The following is a 23,254-nucleotide window of genomic DNA, read 5'->3' as shown; positions in this document are numbered from 1 at the left end:
CCCAGAGACCCGATCAGCCCGGTATCGCCGCAGATCGCAAGGGCGATTTCTCTTGAAATTTGCGGCGATCACCGACATGGGGGGGCCTACATTGCCCCCCTCGACGTTTGCCCTGGATGCCTGCTGAAGGATTTCAGCAGGCATCCAGTTCCGATCTCTGCCCGGCGAGCGGCAGGGACCGGAAAATGCCATGACGTCCTGGTACGTCATTGGTCCTTAAGGCCCAGGGTGCCATGACGTCCCAGGACGTCATTGGTCCTTAAGAGGTTAAAGGGGTACTCCACCCTTAGACATCTTATCCCCTATCCAAAGGGGATACCACTCACCAATTGCGGTACTGCTCTATTTTGCCTTTTCCTGAGTAGCAGTATAGATAAAACGGCTACTGAGGAAAAGTCCCAGTGAGAGCAAATGTCACACAGTACCGAACATGTAGAGCATATATAACCCAACCTTAAAACATAGAGAACATATATAAAGCACAACCCCATGCTCTTGCACTGTTTTTAATGTAACTTTATTCTTTCATGAGTTATGTACAAGTTTCTGACCACTTATAAAATGTGTTCAATGTGCTGCCCATTGTGTTGGATTGTCAATGCAACCCTTATCTCCCACTCTTCACACACTGATATCAACACTGCAGGAGAAATGCTAGCACAGGCTTCCAGTATCCGTATACACTGCTATATACTACTATATACACCGCAGGAGAAATGCTAGCACAGGCTTCCAGTATCCGTATACACTGCTATATACTACTATATACACCGCAGGAGAAATGCTAGCACAGGCTTCCAGTATCCGTAGTTTCAGGTGCTGCACATCTCGTATCTTCACAGCATAGACAATTGCCTTCAGATGACCCCAAAGATAAAAGTCTAAGGGGGTCAGATCAGGAGACCTTGGGGGCCATTCAACTGGCCCACGACGACCAATCCACTTTCCAGGAAACTGTTCATCTAGGAATGCTCGGACCTGACACCCATAATGTGGTGGTGCACCATCTTACTGGAAAAACTCAGGGAACGTGCCAGCTTCAGTGCATAAAGAGGGAAACACATCATCATGTAGCAATTTCACATATCCAGTGGCCTTGAGGTTTCCATTGATGAAGAACGGCCCCACTATCTTTGTACTCCATGTACCACACCATACCATCAATTTTTGCCTCATCACTGAACAAAATCCTCTGCATAAACTGAGGGTCCTGTTCCAATTTTTGTTTTGCCCATTCTGCAGCACCTGAAACTACGGATACTGGAAGCCTGTGCTAGCATTTCTCCTACGGTGTTGCTATCAGTGTGTGAAGAGTGGGAGAAGAGGGTTGCATTGACAATCCAACACAATGGGCAGCACATTGAACACATTTTACAAGTGGTCAGAAACTTGTAAATAACTCCTGAAAGAATAAAGTTACGTTAAAACCAAGCACATCATTGTTTTTCTTGTGAAATTCCCAATAAGTTTGATGTGTGACATGACCCTCTTCCTATTGAAAAAATAAAAGTTGGATTCAAAATGGCCGACTTCAAAATGGCCGCCATGGTCACCACCCATCTTGAAAAGTTTCCCCCCCTCACATATACTAATGTGCCACAAACAGGAAGTTAATATCACCAACCATTCCCATTTTATTAAGGTGTATACATATAAATGGCCCACCCTGTATAACAAGGGGGCATCCTCTACATTTAGAGGAAAGAAGGTTTTGAGGTTTCTTTACTGTAAGAGCAGTGAGACTGTGGAATTCTCTGCCTGAGGAGGTGGTCATGGTTAACTCGGTAAAAGAATGGATGCATTTTTGAAGAATAATAACATCACAGGTTATGGTTTCTAGATTTATAGGGAGAGCAGGTTGATCCAGGGATTTATTCTGATGCCATATTTGGAATCGGGAAGGAATTTTTACCTCGAGTAAATGGGTACTTTGCCTTCCTCTGGATAATCTCAGTAGGGACTCATTAGGTTTATAGGTTGAACTTGATGGACTCTTTTTTTTTTCAACCTTATGAACTATGGGGAAGATTTATCAAAACCTGTGCAAAGGAAAAGTTGCTCAGTTGCCCATAGCAACCAATCAGATCGCTTCTTTCATTTTGCAGAGGCCTTGTTAAAAATGAAAGAAGCAATCTGATTGGTTGCTATGGGCAACTGGGCAACTTTTCCTCTGGACAAGTCTTGATAAATCTTCCCCTATGTTACTATGTTACAGCAGAACCTCCAATGGACCGAGGTAGATGAGTATGTGTTTTTTCTGCTTTTATGATGCCCCCACCAACACATAAAAGTTTTTTTTTTTGTATCTTGAAAACCCCTTTAAATCACTCTCTATGAGGGGCATTTACTAAGGGGTTTAGTAATTTTTTTCTGACTATTTTTGGCGCAAAATTGTCGCAATTGCGCCTACCCTATAAATTGTGCGACTTTCCCTAGCAAGAGCTAGAAAGTCAAATTTTTTTTCCCGCTTAATTTACGCAAGTTTTCAGTTTTTACTTGCAGTGGTCAGGAATTTATTACCTGAGACAGTCGCAGTTGCGCAATAAACTGTCGCAACGGCCGTAAAAATTGACTAAATTTACTCCAGCTCCAACATGGAGCAGGAAAAGCTACTGCCGCCCGGGCTCCGACATACTTTCTCCCTGCACACTCACTTCGCTACAGGGACACTACAGTGATTTACATCCCCCCCCTCTCACCTGCCAGCGCCACACAACTTCCATCTGACTACTGTTGCAAGACTACAAGTCCCAGCATGCCCTTACAGTGAGGACACGCTGGGAGTTGTAGTCTTGTAGCAGCGGGAGCTGAGCGGTGCGGGCGGGAGACAAGGGAGGGGGGGGTAGCGGGGAGGCCATATGAGGAGCCCGGGCGGGAGACAAGAGGGGGGGGGATAGCGGGGAGGCCGTATGAGGAGCCCGGGCGGGAGACAAGGGGGGGGGGGGGGGGTAGCGGGAAGGCTGTATGAGGAGCCCGGGCGGCTGCATTGTAATCTCAGCCCGGGCTCCTGCCCTGAGAGCCATAGGCTTTGGCTGTCAGGGCATGCTGGGTGTTGTAGTTTTGCAACAGCTGGAGGGCCACAGTTTGCAGACCACTGGTGTGTGGTCTGTAAACTGTAGTCCTCCAGCTGTTGCAAAACTAAACAGCTGAAGGGGACTGGCGAAAACGTTCACTTACCCTTCCGAGGCTCCAGCGACGATCGCTGACGGAGATGGTCACGCGGCACTGTCGTGCAGCGCTGGATCCTACGGAAGCCGGTAACTTGCCCAAGCTTCCCAACCAGGGTGCCTCCAAATGTTGCAAGACTACAACTCCCAGCATGCCTGGACACCCTTTGGCTGTCCAGGCATGCTGGGAGTTGTAGTTTTACAACAGCTGGAGGCACCCTTGTTGGGAAACACTGGCCTAAAACAGTGTTTCCCAACCAGGGTGCCTCCAGATGTTGCAAGACTACAACTCCCAGCATGCCTGGACAGCCATTGGCTGTCCAGGCATGCTGGGAGTTGTAGTTTTGCAACAGCTGGAGGGCCACAGTTTGCAGACCACTGGTGTGTGGTCTGTAAACTGTAGTCCTCCAGCTGTTGCAAAACTAAACAGCTGAAGGGGACCGGCAAAAACGTTCACTTACCCTTCCGAGGCTCTAGCGACGATCGCTGACTGAGATGGTCACGCGGCACTGTCGCGCGGCAGTGTCGTGCAGCGCTGGATCCTACGGAAGCCGGTAACTTGCCCAAGCTTCCCAACCAGGGTGCCTCCAAATGTTGCAAGACTACAACTCCCAGCATGCCTGGACACCCTTTGGCTGTCCAGGCATGCTGGGAGTTGTAGTTTTGCAACAGCTGGAGGCCCCCTTGTTGGGAAACACTGGCCTAAAACAGTGTTTCCCAACCAGGGTGCCTCCAGATGTTGCAAGACTACATCTCCCAGCATGCCTGGACAGCCATTGGCTGTCCAGGCATGCTGGGAGTTGTAGTTTTGCAACAGCTGGAGGGCCACAGTTTGCAGACCACTGGTTTGTGGTCTGTAAACTGTAGTCCTCCAGCTGTTGCAAAACTAAACAGCTGAAGGGGACCGGCGAAGACGTTCACTTACCCTTCCGAGGCTCCAGTGACGATCGCTGTCGGAGATCGTTGCGAGGCATTGTCGCGCGGCAGTGTCGTGCAGCGCTGGATCCTATGGAAGCCGGTAAGTTGCCCAAGCTTCCCAACCAGGGTGCCTCCAGATGTTGCAAGACTACAAATCCCAGCATGCCTGAACAGCCTTTGGCTGTCCAGGCATGCTGGGAGTTGTAGTTTTGCAACATCTGGAGGCACCCTGGTTGGGAAACACTGTTTTAGGCCAGTGTTTCCCAACCAGGGTGCCTCCAGATGTTGCAAGACTACAACTCCCAGCATGCCTGGACAGCCAAAGGCTGTCTAGGCATGCTGGGAGTTGTAGTCTTGCAACATCTGGAGGCACCCTGGTTGGGGAACACTGTTTTAGGCCAGTGTTTCCCAGCCAGGTTGCCTCCAGATGTTGCAAAACTACAAGTCCCAGCATGCCTGGACAGTCAAAGGCTGTCTAGGCATGCTGGGAGTTGTAGTCTTGCAACATCTGGAGGCACCCTGGTTGGGAAACACTGTTTTAGGCCAGTGTTTCCCAGCCAGGTTGCCTCCAAATGTTGCAAAACTACAAGTCCCAGCATGCCTGGACAGTCAAAGGCTGTCTAGGCATGCTGGGAGTTGTAGTCTTGCAACATCTGGAGGCACCCTGGTTGAGAAACACTGTTTTAGGCCAGTGTTTCCCAGCCAGGTTGCCTCCAGATGTTGCAAAACTACAAGTCCCAGCATGCCTGGACAGTCAAAGGTTGTCTAGGCATGCTGGGAGTTGTAGTCTTGCAACATCTGGAGGCACCCTGGTTGGGAAACACTGTTATAGGCCAGTGTTTCCCAACCAGGTTGCCTCCAGATGTTGCAAGACTACAACTCCCAGCATGCCTAGACAGCCTTTGACTGTCCAGGCATGCTGGGGCTTGTAGTTTTGCAACATTTGGAGGCACCCTGGTTGGGAAACACTGGCCTAAAACAGTGTTTCCCAACCAGGGTGCCTCCAGATGTTGCAAAACTACAAGTCCCAGGTTGGGAAACACTGTGCCCGGCCTCCGCCCCACCTTACTGTAAGGGCATGCTGGGAGTTGCAGTCCTGCAGCTGGGGGCAGGGGACAAGCTTGTCACTTGCCCACACATCTCTTGCACCACACAACTACAACTCCCAGTATGTCCTTACTGTAAGGGCATGCTGGCAGTTGTAGTCGTGCGGGGCGGTAGATGATAATAAATGTACTAACCCAACAGTAACAGCCTGACGTTACCAGGGTGGGCGAGGACCATTGTTACTGGCCCTCCCCAACCTAAATAACGCCAGCCTGTTACCGTCTAGGCCCAGGAGCGCCATTTTTGACGCTCCGGGCCTGTTGGTATCTGCTCTTCCCGGCACCCCTGTGGTGTTGGGTACCGGGGTAATAATTGGGGGTTAGTGCTAGCTGTTTTTGTGGCTAACGCTAAGCCCGGCTTAGTAATGGACTCAGTCTATAAGACAGCTTCCACTACTAAGCCTGTCTAGTAAAGTAAAATAAAAAAAACACAGCAGGTTTAAAAAAAATTTTATTACAAAAAAACACTCCCCCACAAGCCCTCGTTAACCATTTTATTAACATCAAGCAAAGAAAAAAGCTGGTCATCGAAGTAGTCCACCGAATCCAAAGGAGTCCACAGGATACACCGATCTATAGAAGAAGTAACCAAAAAAAAAAGTGTAAGTACATTTAGGGAGAAAAAAACTGTGTTAAAAAAATCTAATAAACACACACACACACACTAAACGCCGTTTACCACTTCTGAGCCATGACTACAATTTACAGTGATCCCTCAACTTACAATGGCCTCAACATACAATAGTTTCAACATACAATGGTCTTTTCTGGACCATCGTAAGTTGAAACCAGACTCAACATACAATGCTACAGACAGTCCAGATCTGTGAAACGTGTCAATGGCTGGAAGAACCAACCAATCAAAATGGGCATTCACTGGTAAAACCCCTGTATTACTGAAGTGTATGCACTGACTGGTGTCTGGTATTACATGTTCTGTACACTTTACCTGTATCAGGGTTAGCTGCTCTTTTGGACACCAGGTGAGGGCGACTCCATTACTTGTTTGGGACATTGCCTGTACTGTACAAGACCCCTGAAGAAGCTCCTGTCCTCTACATAGACCAGTGTTTCCCAAGCAGGGTGGCCCCATCTTTTGCAAAACTACAACTCCCAGCATGCCCGGACAGCCTTTGGCTGTCCAGGCATGCTGGGAGTTATAGTTTTGCAACAGCTGGAGGCTCCCTGCTTGGGAAACACTGACATTGATTTACAGCTCCAGCAGATCTTTATTACTTTTATATGTAAGGACTTGCTTTATCTATATTAGTTATCTATTTATTTTTCTTTGTCACTGTTTCCTATTTCTGATGACATTTTGGTGCCTTTAGAACCAATTACCACGTTTCCATAGAGTTATGGTCTCAACATACAATGGTTTCAACTTACAATGGTTGTCCTGGAACCAATTAATATTGTAACTTGTAGTTACTGAATTACTGTAGTTATTGAACACTGTAGTTATTGAATTATTTAGATGTGGTGAAAAAGCTAAAAAAAAAACTCCAGATCAACAAAAAAAACAAAAGATCCAGAAGGAAACCTAGCAGCCAAACCTATTCAGACAGCAGGTAAAAGGAACAGACTATTTTTTCTACTACATGAAGTAAATTTCCCACTTTTGCCTATGTGTGCCAAATTTATTAATGCCGTGCAACAATTTAGTAAATTTGTCGCACATAGTCAAAAATGAAGTAGAAAAAAACCAGGGTAAAAACCAGACTACATAGTAAAAGATTAGTAAATGCCCCTCATTGTGATTGTGTGTTCAAAGATATATGCTGAAGGCCATATGCTTTGTGTCATACTAAAAAACTTGATGATCCTTGTCATTCATTTGAAAAATCTATGTATGTTTTTCTATTGCTGGCCTTAAATATTCGATAGCTATCAGCCGAATGATCATTCAGCTCACAGCATTTCTCCAGATTCCCCCCCCCCCCCCCATACATACCATATATACTCGAGTAGAAGCCTAGTTTTTCAGCACGATTTTTCGTGCTGAAAACGCCCCCCTCGGCTTATACTCGAGTGAACTCTCCGCCTGTCAATCCCTTCTCAGTGGTCTTTAACCTGCATACCTCCAGATGTTGCAAGACTACAGCTCCCAGCATGCCCGGACAGCCATTGGCATGCTGGGAGTTGTAGTTTTGAAACATCTGGAGGTCCGCAGGTTGTAGACCACTGCGGCCTTCGTCATCATCCAGACCCCCCCTTTAGTTTTCTACTCATCTCCCCACGATGGTAAGGAAGGGTGAACTGGTCTGTGACGTCCCTGCGCATGAACGTCCCTGTGCGTCGTCGTCAAAGCAACGTCACTAGTCCGGGGCCGGCCCGGAGCGGAGAAGAGGGCATCCCGGTGAAGATGGACAGCCTGGAACGACTCCACCGGATGGTCCCTGCAGTATAGATGGCCCGGACCAGCTCACCCTTCCTTCCCACCGAGGGGAGGTGAGTAAAAAACTAAAGGGGGGTCTGGATGATGATGAAGGCAGCAGTGGTCTTCAACCTGCGGACTTCCAGAGGTTTCAAAACTACAACTCCCAGCATGCCCGGACAGCCATCTGGGAGTTGTAGTTTTGCAACATCTGGAGGTCCGCAGATGTTGAAGATCACTGATGAAGGGATTAGCAGGCGGTGATGATGTATTTCCCACCCTAGGCTTATAGTCGAGTCAATAACTTCTCCTGGGTTTTCGGGTTGAAATTAGGGGCCTCGGCTTATATTCGGGTCGGCTTATACTCGAGTATATACGGTATTTATTTTTTTCATTTTTAGTTAAGACCAATAAAAATGCATTGCAAAAATAGTCGTTTGTTTTCATCTTAGATACATCTGTGAATGGATGTAGTAGTTTAGAAATTCGGTCAGTGTTTCCAGATGAGGGAGCTTATTATACTCTCAAAACACTTTTACTGTTTCCAGATGAGAGGCGATGCTGTACCACGTATGTTTCCGCTCAGATGAATGACAAGCACAATAGTATCTGCAGCTTGAAAAATATGGATTTTTTTCCCACAATTAAGACTAATTGTAGAGGGTATACTGGAATATTCTGGAAACGCTTGGTGACAACTCTCGTAGAAAATATGTAATATCATTGTCACAATTTTCCAAAAATAAAGCTAAGACAAGGTCAGACAACGACAATCTATATTTGTTTTTCTTTTTTTTTTTTTTTTTTTCATTTTATAGATTTTTATAGATTATACAGAGAAACAAAGGGTGATCTAAGTGAATATTTGACTGTTGAATATTACAAAATGGATATTGCACATCATACCTGCTTTGGCTGTGCAGATAAATACAGGCTACATCTCCCAATAAGGACAATAGCACACTAGGAACATACCTGTTTTCCAGTGGAATTACACATAGCGTTTACCTATTTTTACTTCTATTTCATTTCTGACACCAGCGGTAACTTCATTGTTTTTACAAGCATTTTACATTAATGAGCACATGCACCTTGGAAAACAATTACCGTATACACTGTATTATTAGGACACACAATAATCACTACTGTGAGAGTCCAGAGTTCCCCATTTCTTCTCACCAGCACCACTGTGTGAAGGGCAGCTCACCGTGTACACTGACCTTACATAACTAAACATTTTGGGAAACCTGTTTTTGTATGTGTTTGTATAATATAATTAATAACTCATCAATAAAAAAGTTTTATTAAAAAAGATAGTGATTTTAGTGTCTAATATGGTGTAGTGTATGAGTATATATATATGTGTAGTGCGTATATGGTTTAAATGTATAGGTGTGTGTGTGTATATATATATATATATATATATATATATATGTGTGAATTTTGTATTTGCTTATGTATAGTGGACGCTACATATGTGGAGCCTATTTCAGTAGTTTCAAAACTTTTTCAGTTTACGACTCCCTTAGTGTATCAAGATTTTCTCAAGGCTCCTTAAAGTTATGACATGTATCTATCTAACCCTTCCAGCACGCTTTTAGTAGTCAGGTCCATATCCGTGTCCATATAGTAGTTAGGCCCCCCTCTTAGTAGTATTAAGCTCCCCTATAGTAGTAGTAGCCCTCTTGTAGTAGTATTAGACCCCCTGTAGTAATATTAGGCCCCCCTGTAGTAGTATTAGGCCCCCCTCTTAGTAGTATTAAGCTCCCCTATAGTAGTAGTAGCCCTCTTGTAGTAGTATTAGACCCCCTGTAGTAATATTAGGCCCCCCTGTAGTAGTATTAGGCCCCCCCTCTTAGTAGTATTAAGCTCCCCTATAGTAGTAGTAGCCCTCTTGTAGTAGTATTAGACCCCCTGTAGTAATATTAGGCCCCCCTGTAGTAGTATTAGGCCCCCCTCTTAGTAGTATTAAGCTCCTTTATAGTATTAGTAGCCCTCTTGTAGTAGTATTAGACCCCCTGTAGTAATATTAGGCCCCCCTGTAGTAGTATTAGGCCCCCCTCTTAGTAGTATTAAGCTCCTTTATAGTATTAGTAGCCCTCTTGTAGTAGTATTAGACCCCCTGTAGTAATATTAGGCCCCCCTGTAGTAGTATTAGGCCCCCCTCTTATTAGTATTAAGCTCCCCTATAGTAGTAGTAGCCCTCCTGTAGTAGTATTAGACCCCCTGTAGTAATATTAGGCCCCCCTGTAGTAGTATTAGGCCCCCCTCTTATTAGTATTAAGCTCCTCTATAGTAGTAGTAGCTCTCTTGTAGTAGTATTAGACCCCCTGTAGTAATATTAGGCCCCCTGTATTATTTTTAGGCCCTCCTATATCACAGCACTCCTTCGCAGCTCTGTTCCGTCCTCCAGGTGTGCCATCCTTTCCTCCCTGCAGTGTCTGTCCCAGCAGACATGGTATAGTGACACTGTCTGTGCTGGAAAGTCACAGTAGAGAAGCTGCGGGACATGCCAGAAAGCAATGGGACTTCCATGCCCCGCAGTATCTCTATGTTTTGTCACTGCTGAAAATATATACCGCACAATTTTTCCACTATGTGAACCTGGGCTAAATGTGTTACATGCAGTAATCCTTCTAAGTGAAGGGACAGGATATCACTACTTGAATAGTTGTATATTGAGATTTCTCTAAGCTATTTGTAGTGCAATCATTGTTGCTTCTCTCAATTCTATGTAAACACACTGTACAATTTAGTGAAAAACATTGTTTTTCAGGTGGTAGTTCGAGAACTGCTCGCACAATACTCAAGGCAATATGAGGAAAGCCCAGTATTTGGTCTTCTCAGAAACTGGACCAGTTCTGTTGGTGATTGGCTAAGAACAAGGTATGCAATGTATTGTATTAAATCATAACTTATGTGCGCAACATTAGGCCAGGTTTCCACACAGGTTTTTTCTGGTGTTTTTTGGAAAACTGCCACTGCCGTTTTTGAGGCAAAACCAGAAATGTATTTAAAAGGAATGGGAAATATAAAGGACTTCTCCATCCTACTGGATCCACTTCTGATTTTGGCTCAAAAACTGCAGGGGCAGTTTTCCAAAAAACGCAATTAAAAAACCTGTATGGAAACCTAACCTTGGGTGGTGTCACACAACATTTTTTGGAATAATTCAGCAGTTTTTTTTTTCAGCTTTTTGAACCAAACCTAGAAATATATGCCGGATACACTTCCGGTTTGGCTCAAAAAATGCATAAAAAAATGCAGTGGCGTGCTGTGTGTGACACCAGCCTAGTCATACAAAGAAGCTAAAACATCCCAGGCTCATCTTAACATATACAGACATAGCAGTATTTGCTATAGAAAGAAACACACACTATCAAATTGAATTTGCAAAATATGCTTAGAAATTATTTTTCCTAGAAAATGCATCTTGTATTGCCCATCTCCAACTGGGCTTGGTGATTTAAGCAAAAATAAACAAAAGACGAAAATTTACTACAATAACCGACCTGAACTTGTTCCTGTCATTTTTATTTTTTTTTTAAGTTTAAAGGGGTTATCCAGGAAAAAACTTTTTTTTATATGTCAACTGGCTTCAGAAAGTTAAACAGATTTGTAAATTACTTCTATAAAAAAAATCTTAATCCTTTTACTACTTATGAGCTGCTGAAGTTGAGTTGTTCTTTTCTGTCTAAGTGCTCTCTGATGACACGTGTCTCGGGAACCGCCCAGTTTAGAAGCAAATCCCCATAGCAAACCTCTTCTACTCTGTGCAGTTCCCGAGACAAGCAGAGATGTCAGCAGAAAGCACTGTTGCCAGACAGAAAACAAAAAACTCAACTTCAGCAGCTGATAATTATTGAAAGGACTAAGATTTTTTAATAGAAGTAATTTACAGGTAAAGGCCAGTCTTAATGCTATTGGTATCCTTAGGATATGATGATGACAGTGGTGAGCATGGAGGCGTCAGTTCCATGCTCATACAGGCGCCACAATGTTGGTGCAATGACCTTTTTGTGCCTGCTGCTTCCAGCGGGAGAATAATTGAGAGTTTTTTTGGGAATAGGACTAGGTGAGTATTACTATTTTTTTTTTTTTTTCTTGGCTCAACTTCTTGATGTGTCATTATACTGTGTTGGGCATACTAACGTGTAATAATAGGACTGGGCAATTAATAATTCACAGATGTAGCAAATAGGGGGCATAGAATACAAATAGGCTGTGTGGAATGTAAAAAGAGGCATGGTTTAAAACAAATGTCTATTAATCGTAATTAAGGTTAAATGTTCAATTTATCGGGATTATCACCCAGTCCTACTCTAGCAGGTGTTTTTATTAAACTGACATTGTGTCATACATTTTTCCCATTTTTTCCCAGCTGTGTGATGCTTGGGGACTCCAGCATGCATAGACTATTTGGAAGCCCAAAGTCTACATTGTTTAGCCACATTTTTAAATTATTTTGTAATACAGCATTATCCAACCTTCTTTCACTGTTTGTGTCGCTACTAAGAATAATAGACACAGATGAGCAATCTTTATACTAATTCACATTCTGCATATGCTACTGTAATTCAGTAATGTAGCTTTGAAAAGGATCCAAACACTAACTAAAGATTGGTGATAATGTGATGGACAAATACCTCTGGTAATGAATGTATAATGTAGCCAAACCTATTAACAAATCGCAGCTTGTTGCTACAATAAAGATGCCTGGCTAGCAGTACGTCATTTTTGCAAGTTACTATTCCCCTCTAGCATAAACATAGCACTTGCAAAAAGCAGACTGTAGTAAAAACTATTTATTTTGTAACAACTATTAGCAAATATTAGTTTAGTGCTTGGCAGTAGTTGTATAAAAGTAGTAAAATTCTATCAAATAAAACTGCAATACCACATCACTCCAGCAGGGACTACTTAAAGACCATAAAAGTGTAAAGCGTTGTTCCAGTTATGTTTCAGCTATCCTCTTGTTGCTCGCATAATGTACTTGTACTTATTGTTTTTTTAGTTTCTACTATGCCTAAATCAAACATTTCATTTGTAATTAATTAAACTATAGATTCCTATATAATGAAGGCATAGTAAAATACATAATTTAGGCACATAACCGCTATACCTGTGATGTCCTAAACTTTTAACCCCTTAAGGACGCAGGGTTTTTCAGTTTTTGCATTTTCGTTTTTTCCTCCTTACCTTTTAAAAATCATAACCCTTTAAATTTCCCACCTAAAAATCCATATTATGGCTTATTTTTTGCGTCGCTAATTCTACTTTGCAGTGACATTAGTCATTTTACCCAAAAATCCACGGCGAAACGGGCAAAAAAATTGAGCGACAAAGTCGAAGAAAAAACGCCATTTTGTAACTTTTGGAGGCTTCCGTTTCTACGCAGTGCATATTTCAGTAAAATTGACACCTTATCATTATTCTGTAGGTCCATACGGTTAAAATGATACCCTACTTATATAGGTTTAATTTTGTCGTACTGCTGGAAAAAATCATAACTACATGGAAATTTTATACGTTTAAAAATGTCCTCTTTCTGACCCCTATAACTTTTTTATTTTTCCACGTACAGGACGGTATGAGGGCTCATTTTTTGCGCGTGATCTGAAGATTTTATTGGTACCATTTTTGTTTTGATCAGACTTTCTGATCACTTTTTATAAATTTTTTAATGGTATAAACAGTGACCAAAAATACGCTTTTTTGGATTTTGGAATTTTTTAACGTGTACACCATTGACTGTGCGGTTTAATGAACGATATATTTTTATAGTTCGGACATTTACGCACGCGGCGATACCACATATGTTTCTTTTTTTTTTTATTTACACTGTTTAATTTTTTTTATGGAAAAAGGGGGGGATTCAATCTTTTATTAGGGAAGGGGTTAAGTGATCTTTATTAACACTTTTTTTTTTGCAATGTTATAGCTCCCATAGGGACCTATAACACTGCACACACTGATCTTTTACACAGATCACTGGCGTGTATTAACACGCCTGCGATCAGTGTTATCGGCGCTTGACTGCTCCTGCCTGCATCTCAGGCAGGGAGCAGTCATTCGCCGAGCGGACACCGAGGAGGCAGGTACGGTCCCTCCTGTCCTGTAAGCTGTTCGGGACGCAGCGATTTCACCGCGGCAGTCCCGAACAGCCCGACTGAGCAACCAGGATAGTTTCACTTTTGCTTCAGACGCGGTGGTCGGCTTTGATCGCCGCGTCTGAAGGGTTAATACATCGCATCACCGCTATCGGTGATGTCCTGTATTAGCCGCGGATCCCGGCTGCCTTATCGCGGGTGCCAGCGCATTACGTAAATATATGTCCTTCGTCGTTAAGGAGCTAATGTTCACACACCACATTACTTAAATAGAAATAAATGTGACAGAGAGAGAGAGAGAGTCTAAAGCTGAATTGCTTGTTCAGAAGCTGTTCAGTTGAATAGATTGGTTATAGTCATATATGCAATTTAAAAAATCCGGGTAAAATTTAGAAGAGTAATATTGTTGCATTATTATAGAAAAATCTCTGCTCAAAATGAGTTTTACTAGTTCCATGTATGAATTTACTTGTTTATGAAGTGACTAGATCAATGTCTGCCGATACTCCTTATCATTTGTTTTTTAACAATTCTCTGGTAAGTTATACCGCTAATAAGTAACTATTTTGGTTCATTGCTTTCCGAAGAGATCCCTTGTAATAAGCCATGGAGGGAGACAAGTAGTTTTGCTAAGCAAAACTGGAAGATAAATGATTATCTTTGAAATCGAAAACAGAAACAAACCAATGTGTTCTTTTCTATGAGGCACTGGTCACAAGCAGGTAAAGCTTTCTCAGTGTTATTTTGTGTCATCATTGTACAGGAAATCAACTGAACAAAAATAACAAAAAGGCATATGCTAGGATCCATGAACTGTTAGAAACAAGCTGGGTCTGGCTTTTATGAGGTATTGAACCTGCTGAAACCTTGTACTCATAGATGAGTAATTTCCTCCTCAAAAGGACCGCACAGTTCAGCTTCCTGGATAGACAGGATGAAGAAGTTCATGGTGGACAGTGCTGGTAGTGCTTACTATTTGTAGCCAGCCCAGAGGTCAAGGCAGGCTGCACAGGGTGAGGTTAGTAAATTATGTGAAATAATGTTTACAAGCAATAAAGCAAAGTCGTTGCCAGTCGAGGTACCTGGAGATCTATTTGTTGATACATAGAGGTCTAGTTTAATTGAAATAGCACAACATTTATTGTTATGCTCATTGGTAAACTGTAAGGTAGCGTGGGATAGAGGTCTCCACAGTCTAAAGTTCTATGAGAGAAGATAAGTATCTACTACACTTAAAGGTGTATTCCAGGACTTTTTTTTTATGTAACAATGCTTCATGGGCTGTAAAGTTAGTGTAGTTCATTATATAGTTTCTGTACCTGTGTTTGATGGTGGTCCCGCAATTCTTCTGTGATTATTGCCCCAATGTTTATTTTTAACAACATACAAAATGTTAAAAATGTCTTCTCAGGTTTTGACTCATTACATCACCAGTCAGGTGTTTAGAGGGAGCTTGTCTTTGCTTTAATGGGTGGAGCGACTGCTGGATGGGAAGGAGATCATTCTGCAGGGAATTGTAGTTTTGCAACAGCTGGATGCACCCTGGTTAGACAACACTGGTCTATTGCATACCAACAGCTGTTTACTAGAGCCACTTGAATGGGAGCTGGACTGCCGTAATCCAACATATACTACACAGTGTATGGAGCTGTTTCTTCTATCTTTGTTATCGGTGTTGTTGTCGTGGCATTGGCATACAGCTCATGGGTGGGGTCCCTAGAGTCAGCACTCCACAAATACGATATTAATGACCTATCTAGAGGACAGATCATCAGTACATTTAGTCTAGAATACACCTTTAACTGCATACCCATATACATTGCTCAAAAAAATTAAGGGAACACGAACATAACACATCCTAGATCTGAATTAATGAAATATTTTTGTCTTTGAATAGTTGAATGTGCTGACAACAAAATCACACAAAACTTTTCAATGGAAATCAAATGTATCAACCCATGGAGGTCTGGGTATGGAGTCACACTCAAAATCAAAATGGAAACCCCCACTACAGTCTGATCCAACTTTGATTTTATGTCCTTAAAACAAGTCAAAATGAGGCTCAGCAGTGTGTGTGGCCTCCACATGCCCGTATGACCTCCCTACAATGCCTGGGCATGCTCCTAATGAGGATGGTCTCCTGAGGGATGTCCTCCCAGACCTGTACTAAAGCATCCACTAACTCCTTTACAATCTGTGGTGCAATGTGGCATTGGTGGATGGAGCGAGACATGATGTCCCAGATGTGTTCAATCGGATTCAGGTCTGGGAAATGGGCGGGCCAGTCCATAGCATCAATGCCTTCCTCTTGCAGGAACTGCTGACACACTCCAGCCACATGAGAACCCAGGGCCAACCGCACCAGCATATGGTCTCACAAGGGGTCTGAGGATCTCATCTCGGTACCTAATGACAGTCAGGCTACCATTGGCAAGCACATGGAGGGCTGTGCAGCCCTCCAAAGAAATGCCACCCCACACCATTACTGACCCACCGCCAAACCGGTCATGCTGGAGGAGGTTGCAGGCAGCAAAACAATCTCCAAGGCTTCTCCAGACTCTGTCACGTCTGTCACATGTGCTCAGTGTGAACCTGCTTTTATCTGTGAAGAGCACAGGGCGCCAGTGGCGAATTTGCTTATCTTGGTGTTCTCTGGCAAATGCCAAACGTCCTGCATGGTGTTGGGCTGTAAGCACAACCCCCACCTGTAGAAGTCTGTCCCTCATACCACCCTCATGGAGTCTGTTCCTGACTGTTTGAGTGGACACATGCACATTTGTGGCCTGCTGGAGGTCATTTTGCAGGGCTCTGGCAGTGCTCCTCCTTGCACAAAGGCGGAGGTAGCGGTCCTGATGCTGGGTTGTTGCCCTCCTACAGCCTCCTCCACGTCTCCTGATGTACTGGCCTGTCTCTTGGTAGCACCTCCATGCTCTGTACACTACGCTGACAGACACACAGCAAACCTTCTTGCCACAGCTCGCATTGATGTGCCATCCTGGATGAGCTGCACTACCTGACTTTTAGACTCCGTCTCATGCTACCACTAGAGTGAAAGCACTGCAAGCATTCCAAAGTGACCAAAATATCAGCCTGGAAGCATAGGAACTGAGAAGTGGTTTGTGGTCACCACCGGCAGAACCACTCCTTTATTGGGGGTGTCTTGCTAATTGCCTATAATTTCCACCTGTTGTCTGTTCCATTTGTACAACAGCATGTGAAATTGATGTCAATCAGTGTTGCTTCCTGAGTGGACAGTGTGATTTCACAGAAGTGTGATTGACTTGGAGTTACATTGTGTTGTTTAAGTGTTTAAGCATTTTATTCTCTTTTGTCATATGAGGGAAATGTGGCTTCATAATTCCTTTAGAGAAAACATTAGCAAAGCCAAGTTTTATATATGTGCATTTCTTTAAATTAAAATTGTATTAATTACAGTTAACATACCTATAATACTACTATTTATAATTTTCATATTTAATTCTCAGAATGTTCGATGCTATACATTCAATATCTCAATGTAACACTCTTATACTTTATATTAACAAATGATGTGCTGCTTTGTAGGATATAGCACATTATGCAGGTATAGTACTGAGATATAGACACTGTTCATTTGTATTGAAAAGAGGAAATTACCAGCATAAAATACCTGAAACTATCATTATGATTCATAGTCATGGGACTGAAAGTAAGCAAACAAGCAATCACAATGCAAAGAGATACAAATGAAATCATTCAGCTATAACTGAAACCACAAAAAAGGCTAGAATTCATCAAGTCATACAGATGTTCCACACAATTAGTTAATGAACATTATAGAGAAAACCTGCTGACTGGACACCAGTTCATTAGGGGTGCATAATAATTCTTATTCCAATATAAATCCTTGAGATTTATAACATTTATGAAAAGCTGTAGAGACTTCCACCAGACTATTCCTGGTGCTCTCTGAGTACAGTACCTCAGGTTTTATCTTGGACATCCTTGGAATTCTAAGATTCTGTTTCCTTTTTCTGCCTGTGAAAATTTGCTTAGGTGTCTAATAGCTACAACATGAGGGTATATCACTTTGAAGAGCTTTGGCATAGCACTATTTCTGGCATTAAATAACTTCTGTATGCCTCTTGTCATCAGATTTCTGCTCATTTTCTTGTTGTCCTTGAGGTACTAGGTGAAGTCTAGCTTCTATGATGTCCCCCCATATACTTACTCACACACATATTGGTGAGGAGATGCTGCTACCCTATCTTTCTATGTCACACATAGCAGCAGCAACGTTAAAGGACATGTCCGGTGCTCACTTTTCTTATTTTATCTGTTCCGGGCTGAAAAATAAAAGAAAACAAATTTTCTCTTACCTGCCTAGGCTCCCCCGGTGCTTCAGAAGAGGTGTTCGGTCCCCGGGCTGTATTCTTCTTACTTCCTGTTAGCCCGGCACGTCACACGGAGCTTCAACCTATCACCAGCTGCAGCAATGTCCCGCCTCGGCCGGTGATAGGCTGAAGCTCTGTGTGATGTGCCGGGCTAACAGGAAGTAAGAAGAATACAGCCCGGGGACCGAACACCAATACCGGAGCATCGGGGGAGCCTAGGCAGGTAAGAGAAAGCTTATTTTCTTTTTTTTTTGCAGCCCGGAACGGATACAATAAGAAAATTGAGCATCGGACATGTCCTTTAAGGACATTATAAAGCAATAGTTTGCAGAGTTTGTTAAAACTTAGTGACCATTTAATGTCTCCCATATTACAGAATGGCATATACCACAATTCTATAATATACTTCTATTATTTGATATTCCATACTGTATATATTGTATAACGAAAAGATTACTTTGCAAACTCTGATATGAAAATGACCGTGACATTTGTCATGTGAGCCGCATTCTATGTGTAAAAGTTTATCCTAGAAAACCATTGTTTATGTACGATTGCTAAGTGTAAATAAAATGTCGCTATTTGTATTATTTATACTTGGCAATTGCACAGCTGATGAGAATAATTCTCATGGTATCACGATCATTGAAGATCATCAGTGAACATTGGTTGTATTGTTTATTCACACTAGTTGAATCATCATGATCATTTATAGAAAAGGCATTTTTGACAATCATTGGCCTGTATTAATTGGACTTCGTTTTCAAATTCCTTTTATATATATATTTTTTTTAAATCTGTTGTTCCTGTTTCTTATAAAAACGCACTTGAAATGTAAAGGGCAAAAAAATAAACTGTTCCTAGTGCAGATATCTGTTTGGAGGAGCATTTAAAAATCCAATTTTCCTATGAGTACCCTGGGGACAGAGGGATTTCATTAAAACTTTTGATTTTGAAGAGGATATATACCGGATATATACCGATATGACATTTGTTTCTACCCAATCAGGTGGATATCACTTTTCAATGTCTGCTCCGGCCCACAGCTCAGGTTTTTAGTAGTTGAGCCCAGTCAGGGAAGGTTGAAGCAGCTCTGCAGTATACCTGCCCCATACCTCTAATGGGGACAGATTCTATGTTTTCCTCTTTGTCTACCCGTTCTGATCCCCTGCATACGGGTTCTTGCTGACCAGGTCCTTGTTCAGTAAAATCTGTCCACGGCAAGTTCAGACAAGTCAAGTTACAAATGGATAATGTGAGTGAAAGCTTCAGGCAGCTCAGGTCCAAATAAGTTCCCCCTGGCTGGTAAGCCCTAACCCTGGAACCTTGTGGGTGAAAGTCTAGGCCAGTGGCAGCCATCTCTCCTGTCTTTAATGTCTTCTCTTCTGTCTCCAATCAAGTCTAACCAAGTCAAGTCAAGCTTCCCTAAGTCAGGTCCCAGCCGGTTAGTCAGTCCAAGTCAAGTTCAGACCAGTCTAAGCTATATCTAAATTGAAGTGAACTACAAGTCCTATAGTGCCAAAGAGCAATTGTTCTTTGCTGCATCCTTCAGCAAATTTTGCACTAAAATGAACTGTTCCTGTCTGTACAACATTGCAAATTCCTAAAGTTAAAAGTGGTTTCCCTTACTTGGTGTTTGCAGTATTTCTTGCCCAGCGCACAGGCAACTGCTTAACCTTGGTAGTGTGGTGGCTAACACTCCTGGTGTCACAAACTCACGGACAGAACACCCATAGTCTACAAAACACGTCACCCCTTAGGCTACTGCAGTTCCACCTGAGGACAGAAGATTGTTCTCATTCTGTAAGAGGGGAAATTGGGTGTGTAGCAATAATCTACATTTTTCCTTTCTTTTTTGTTTTGTTTACTAGTACTGATTTATCATTAGTCATATCCTCACCTGAACTATGTACCTGTTTTACACTGTGTCTTCACCAACTGTATTTCTGTTCTTCTTTCCCAGTACTTACAGCTATAAAACTGCACTAAGCCTCTGGTGTCACTTGGTCTGACTCACTGTTTAATATCTGAAGCTTGTTCAAGGTTATTAGTACAAAAATATTAAAGACATTTTTTTTTCTTTTAAAGAGAGAAAATATTGATGCATCATTGCAGTGTTAATGTGGAACAGTTAAGGTGTGGTTAGGAGGGGTTATGGGCTTTCACCAGTTGCTACACCTTTAATAGTGGACATCTTATGTAATATGTAATGTATTATTATATTTCTATAAGCAAAATCAGTTTTTACTTGAGCCAATGGGAAATGTTCTAGACATGGTTTCCACTAGGTTTTTTTCAGCAGTTTTTTTTAAACTTTAAAAGAAAACATAACAGAAAACTGCCTTGTCATTTTGCGCTCCCAAGATGTAGTTTTTGTGGCGTTTTTTTTTTTTATAGGTTTTAGTCCTAATGTTTTTTTTCTTTAAAGGAGTTCTCCAGGATTTAGCAACTTATCCTGTATCCTAAGGATAGGGGATAAGTCTCAGACCACGGGGGTCCAACTGCTGAGGCCCCCCGCGATCTCCTGAACGGCGCCCCGGCTCTCAGCATGACTGTGGCTTGTCGACCACTGCACAAAGTAGCGTCTGACACGTTAGCTCTATGCAGCTCTATGGGAGAGCCAGAGCGCTGCTTTCAGCAATCTCCGACTCTGCCATAGAACTGCATGGAGGGGGCTTGTCGGTCGCAGCTTCGTGCTGTGGTTGAAAAGGTTTGTTTCATACAGAGGGCCAGGGCTCCATACGGGAGATCATGGGGGGGGGCCCAGTGGTCGGACCCCTGGCGATCTGACACTTATACCCTATCCTTAGGATAGGGGATACATTGTTATATCCCGGAGTTCTCCTTTAACGTTTTCTCCCTGCGTTATTATCAGGACAAGTCATGTAATTTGTTTATCATGTGACTCAAGGATTTCTATTGGAGAAATGGGGGGGGGGGGGGGGGGGAGAAACTAAGCACACATGGCTTTTTAACAAGAATAACAAGAGAAATTGTAAGAACTCACCAGTGCTCCCCAGCACTTTGGTATACTAAAGTACAGAACTAATGCAATGCATCAGTGTCCAGTATTCCAAATATGCTTAGGCTATGTTCACACGCAGGAATGTCTGCATAGAAAATATATGCCAGTGCTAGGACCACATAGAAATACTCTGTCTCATAGATGGCTATGCATCCTGTGTGGACTCCGTACAGAGAATGAACTTGAATTCAATGGGACTCTGTTGCAGCAGAATCTCTATGCCGGATTTCAATGAGGAATCATGTGAACATAGCCTCATACATTTTCCAGTACTTGGATCGACTAAACATAGTATTCCTTTATTCAAAAGATCTTTAAAACGATGTTTATGGTAGCCCACCTCCCTTTAAAAGTATGGACTCAACAGCTTCACCCCCTTTGCAATTCACAATAATCAGAACCCAATCAACTACCACAATAGAAATCAAAGAAAAGAGCACAGCTTATAGGACATAATACAGACTTAAAGGGTAACTATAATTTCAAAAAGTTGCATGGCTCAAAGCACTTATTCCCTTTACGGCATTGCAGTGTAAGTCAATGGGACCTTCAGCAATTCTGTATACCACTGACTTTAGCTGAGCAGAACAAAAGGGAATAAACTCAGAACTTAGAGCCACGCAACTTTGTAAAATGATAAGTACCCTTCAAAGGGGCGTTCTGCTATAAAAAAAATGTCATATATTACCTGAAGAAGCGGTAAAAAGAAATACTTGCCTACCTTAGTCCCCCCAGCTGTCCTTCAGGCATAATAAAGGTATATATGCTGTACATTGCTACATTGTAAAATCACATGGGGTAACATAAGCGCCCACCTTCATGACATCTGCAATGCATTTAGAAAGTCTTCAGACCCTCTCACTTTTTCCACATTTTACATTGTGTTGCGGCCTTGTGCTAAACTCAAGTTTTCCCTCATGATTCTGCACCCAATACCCCATAATGACAAAGTGGAAACAAAATGTTAGAAATCTTATAACTAATAAGTATATCTTTAAATATTAATACTAGTAAGTATTCAGACCCTTTAGTTAGTAGTTAGTTAAAGCATCTTTGGCAGCAATTGCAGGTTCTTGGTCATTTCTCTTACGAAGGCCCTTTTGCCCCAATTACTTGGTGGTAATTGGAGCCAGCTTTTGGAAGAATCCTGGTTGTTCCAAACTTCTTTCATTTAAGAATTATGAAGGCCACTAAGCTTTTGGGAACTGTCAGTGCCGCAGAATTTTTTTGTTCCTTTCTCCACACCTGTGCCTCCACAATCTTGCCTCTGATATGCATTCTCATTATGGGGGTATTGAATCCAGATTGATCGGAGAAACTTTAAGAGTCTGAAGACTTTCCAAATACATAGTACAGACTGTGCAAATCTGTAACAGAATATGGGCAAGACAATGTTATGAAAACATCAATAGAATATTTGAACATAGGATTCTTGTCCCCCAGGTGAAAAGAGTGGGGGCACACATGATGGCCTTCCGAATACAACTGTGTAACTCCCATCAACTATCCTGTGGATAGGCAATAAATTAAAGAGCACCTGTAACTCAAATCTCTCCACAACCATGATACACAGAAATATGACCTCTCTTATCTCCCTTTCTCCCCCATACTATTTTAAAGGGGTATTCCAGGAAAAAACTTTTTTTTTTTTATATATGTCAACAGGCTCCAGAAAGTGAAACATATTTGTAAATCTTAATCCTTTTAATAATTATCAGTTGCTGAAGTTGAGTTGTTGTTTTCTGTCTGGCAACAGTGCTCTCTGCTGACATCTCTGCTTGTCTCGGGAACTGCACAGAGTAGAAGAGGTTTGCTATGGGGATTTGCTTCTAAACTGGGCGGTTCCCAAGACAGGTGTCATCAGAGAGCACTTAGACAGAAAAGAACAACTCAACTTCATCAGCTCATAAGTACTGAAAGGATTAAGATTTTTTAATAGAAGTAATTTACAAATGTGTTTAACTTTCTGGAGCCAGTTGATAAATGTAGAAGAGTTTTTTTCCTGGATAACCCCTTTAAAGCCTCTTGCTGGCCAAGAAATAGTGGAAAAAGCTGTTTTAAAATCCATGGTTATGTCCCGGGGGCTGGGCCAGCGGGTCCGGATTTTGCGCCGCTCTGCCACGCATACTTGCATGACGTCACGGTGATTTGACTGACAACCTTCACATCCCTGCCAGC

At 42.5% G+C, this 23,254-nt stretch overlaps 1 protein-coding gene across 8 annotated transcripts in view; it reads left to right on the top strand.

Moving 5' to 3' along the window:
• ACOXL (acyl-CoA oxidase like) overlaps positions 1–23,254 on the top strand; it is a 555,195-nt gene that overhangs the window by 379,598 nt on the left and 152,343 nt on the right. For all 8 annotated transcript variants that reach the window (XM_056567227.1, XM_056567224.1, XM_056567226.1 and 5 more), the window contains one exon: positions 10,345–10,454. In XM_056567227.1, coding sequence (XP_056423202.1) covers positions 10,345–10,454 — 110 coding nt within the window. The remainder of the gene's footprint in view (positions 1–10,344; positions 10,455–23,254) is intronic.

Source organism: Hyla sarda, chromosome 3 (genome assembly GCF_029499605.1).
Source record: "Hyla sarda isolate aHylSar1 chromosome 3, aHylSar1.hap1, whole genome shotgun sequence".
Classification (NCBI taxonomy): Eukaryota; Metazoa; Chordata; class Amphibia; order Anura; family Hylidae; genus Hyla; species Hyla sarda.
Note: the sequence above shows the minus strand (reverse complement) of the source record. Positions and strands in the feature narration are given on the sequence as shown.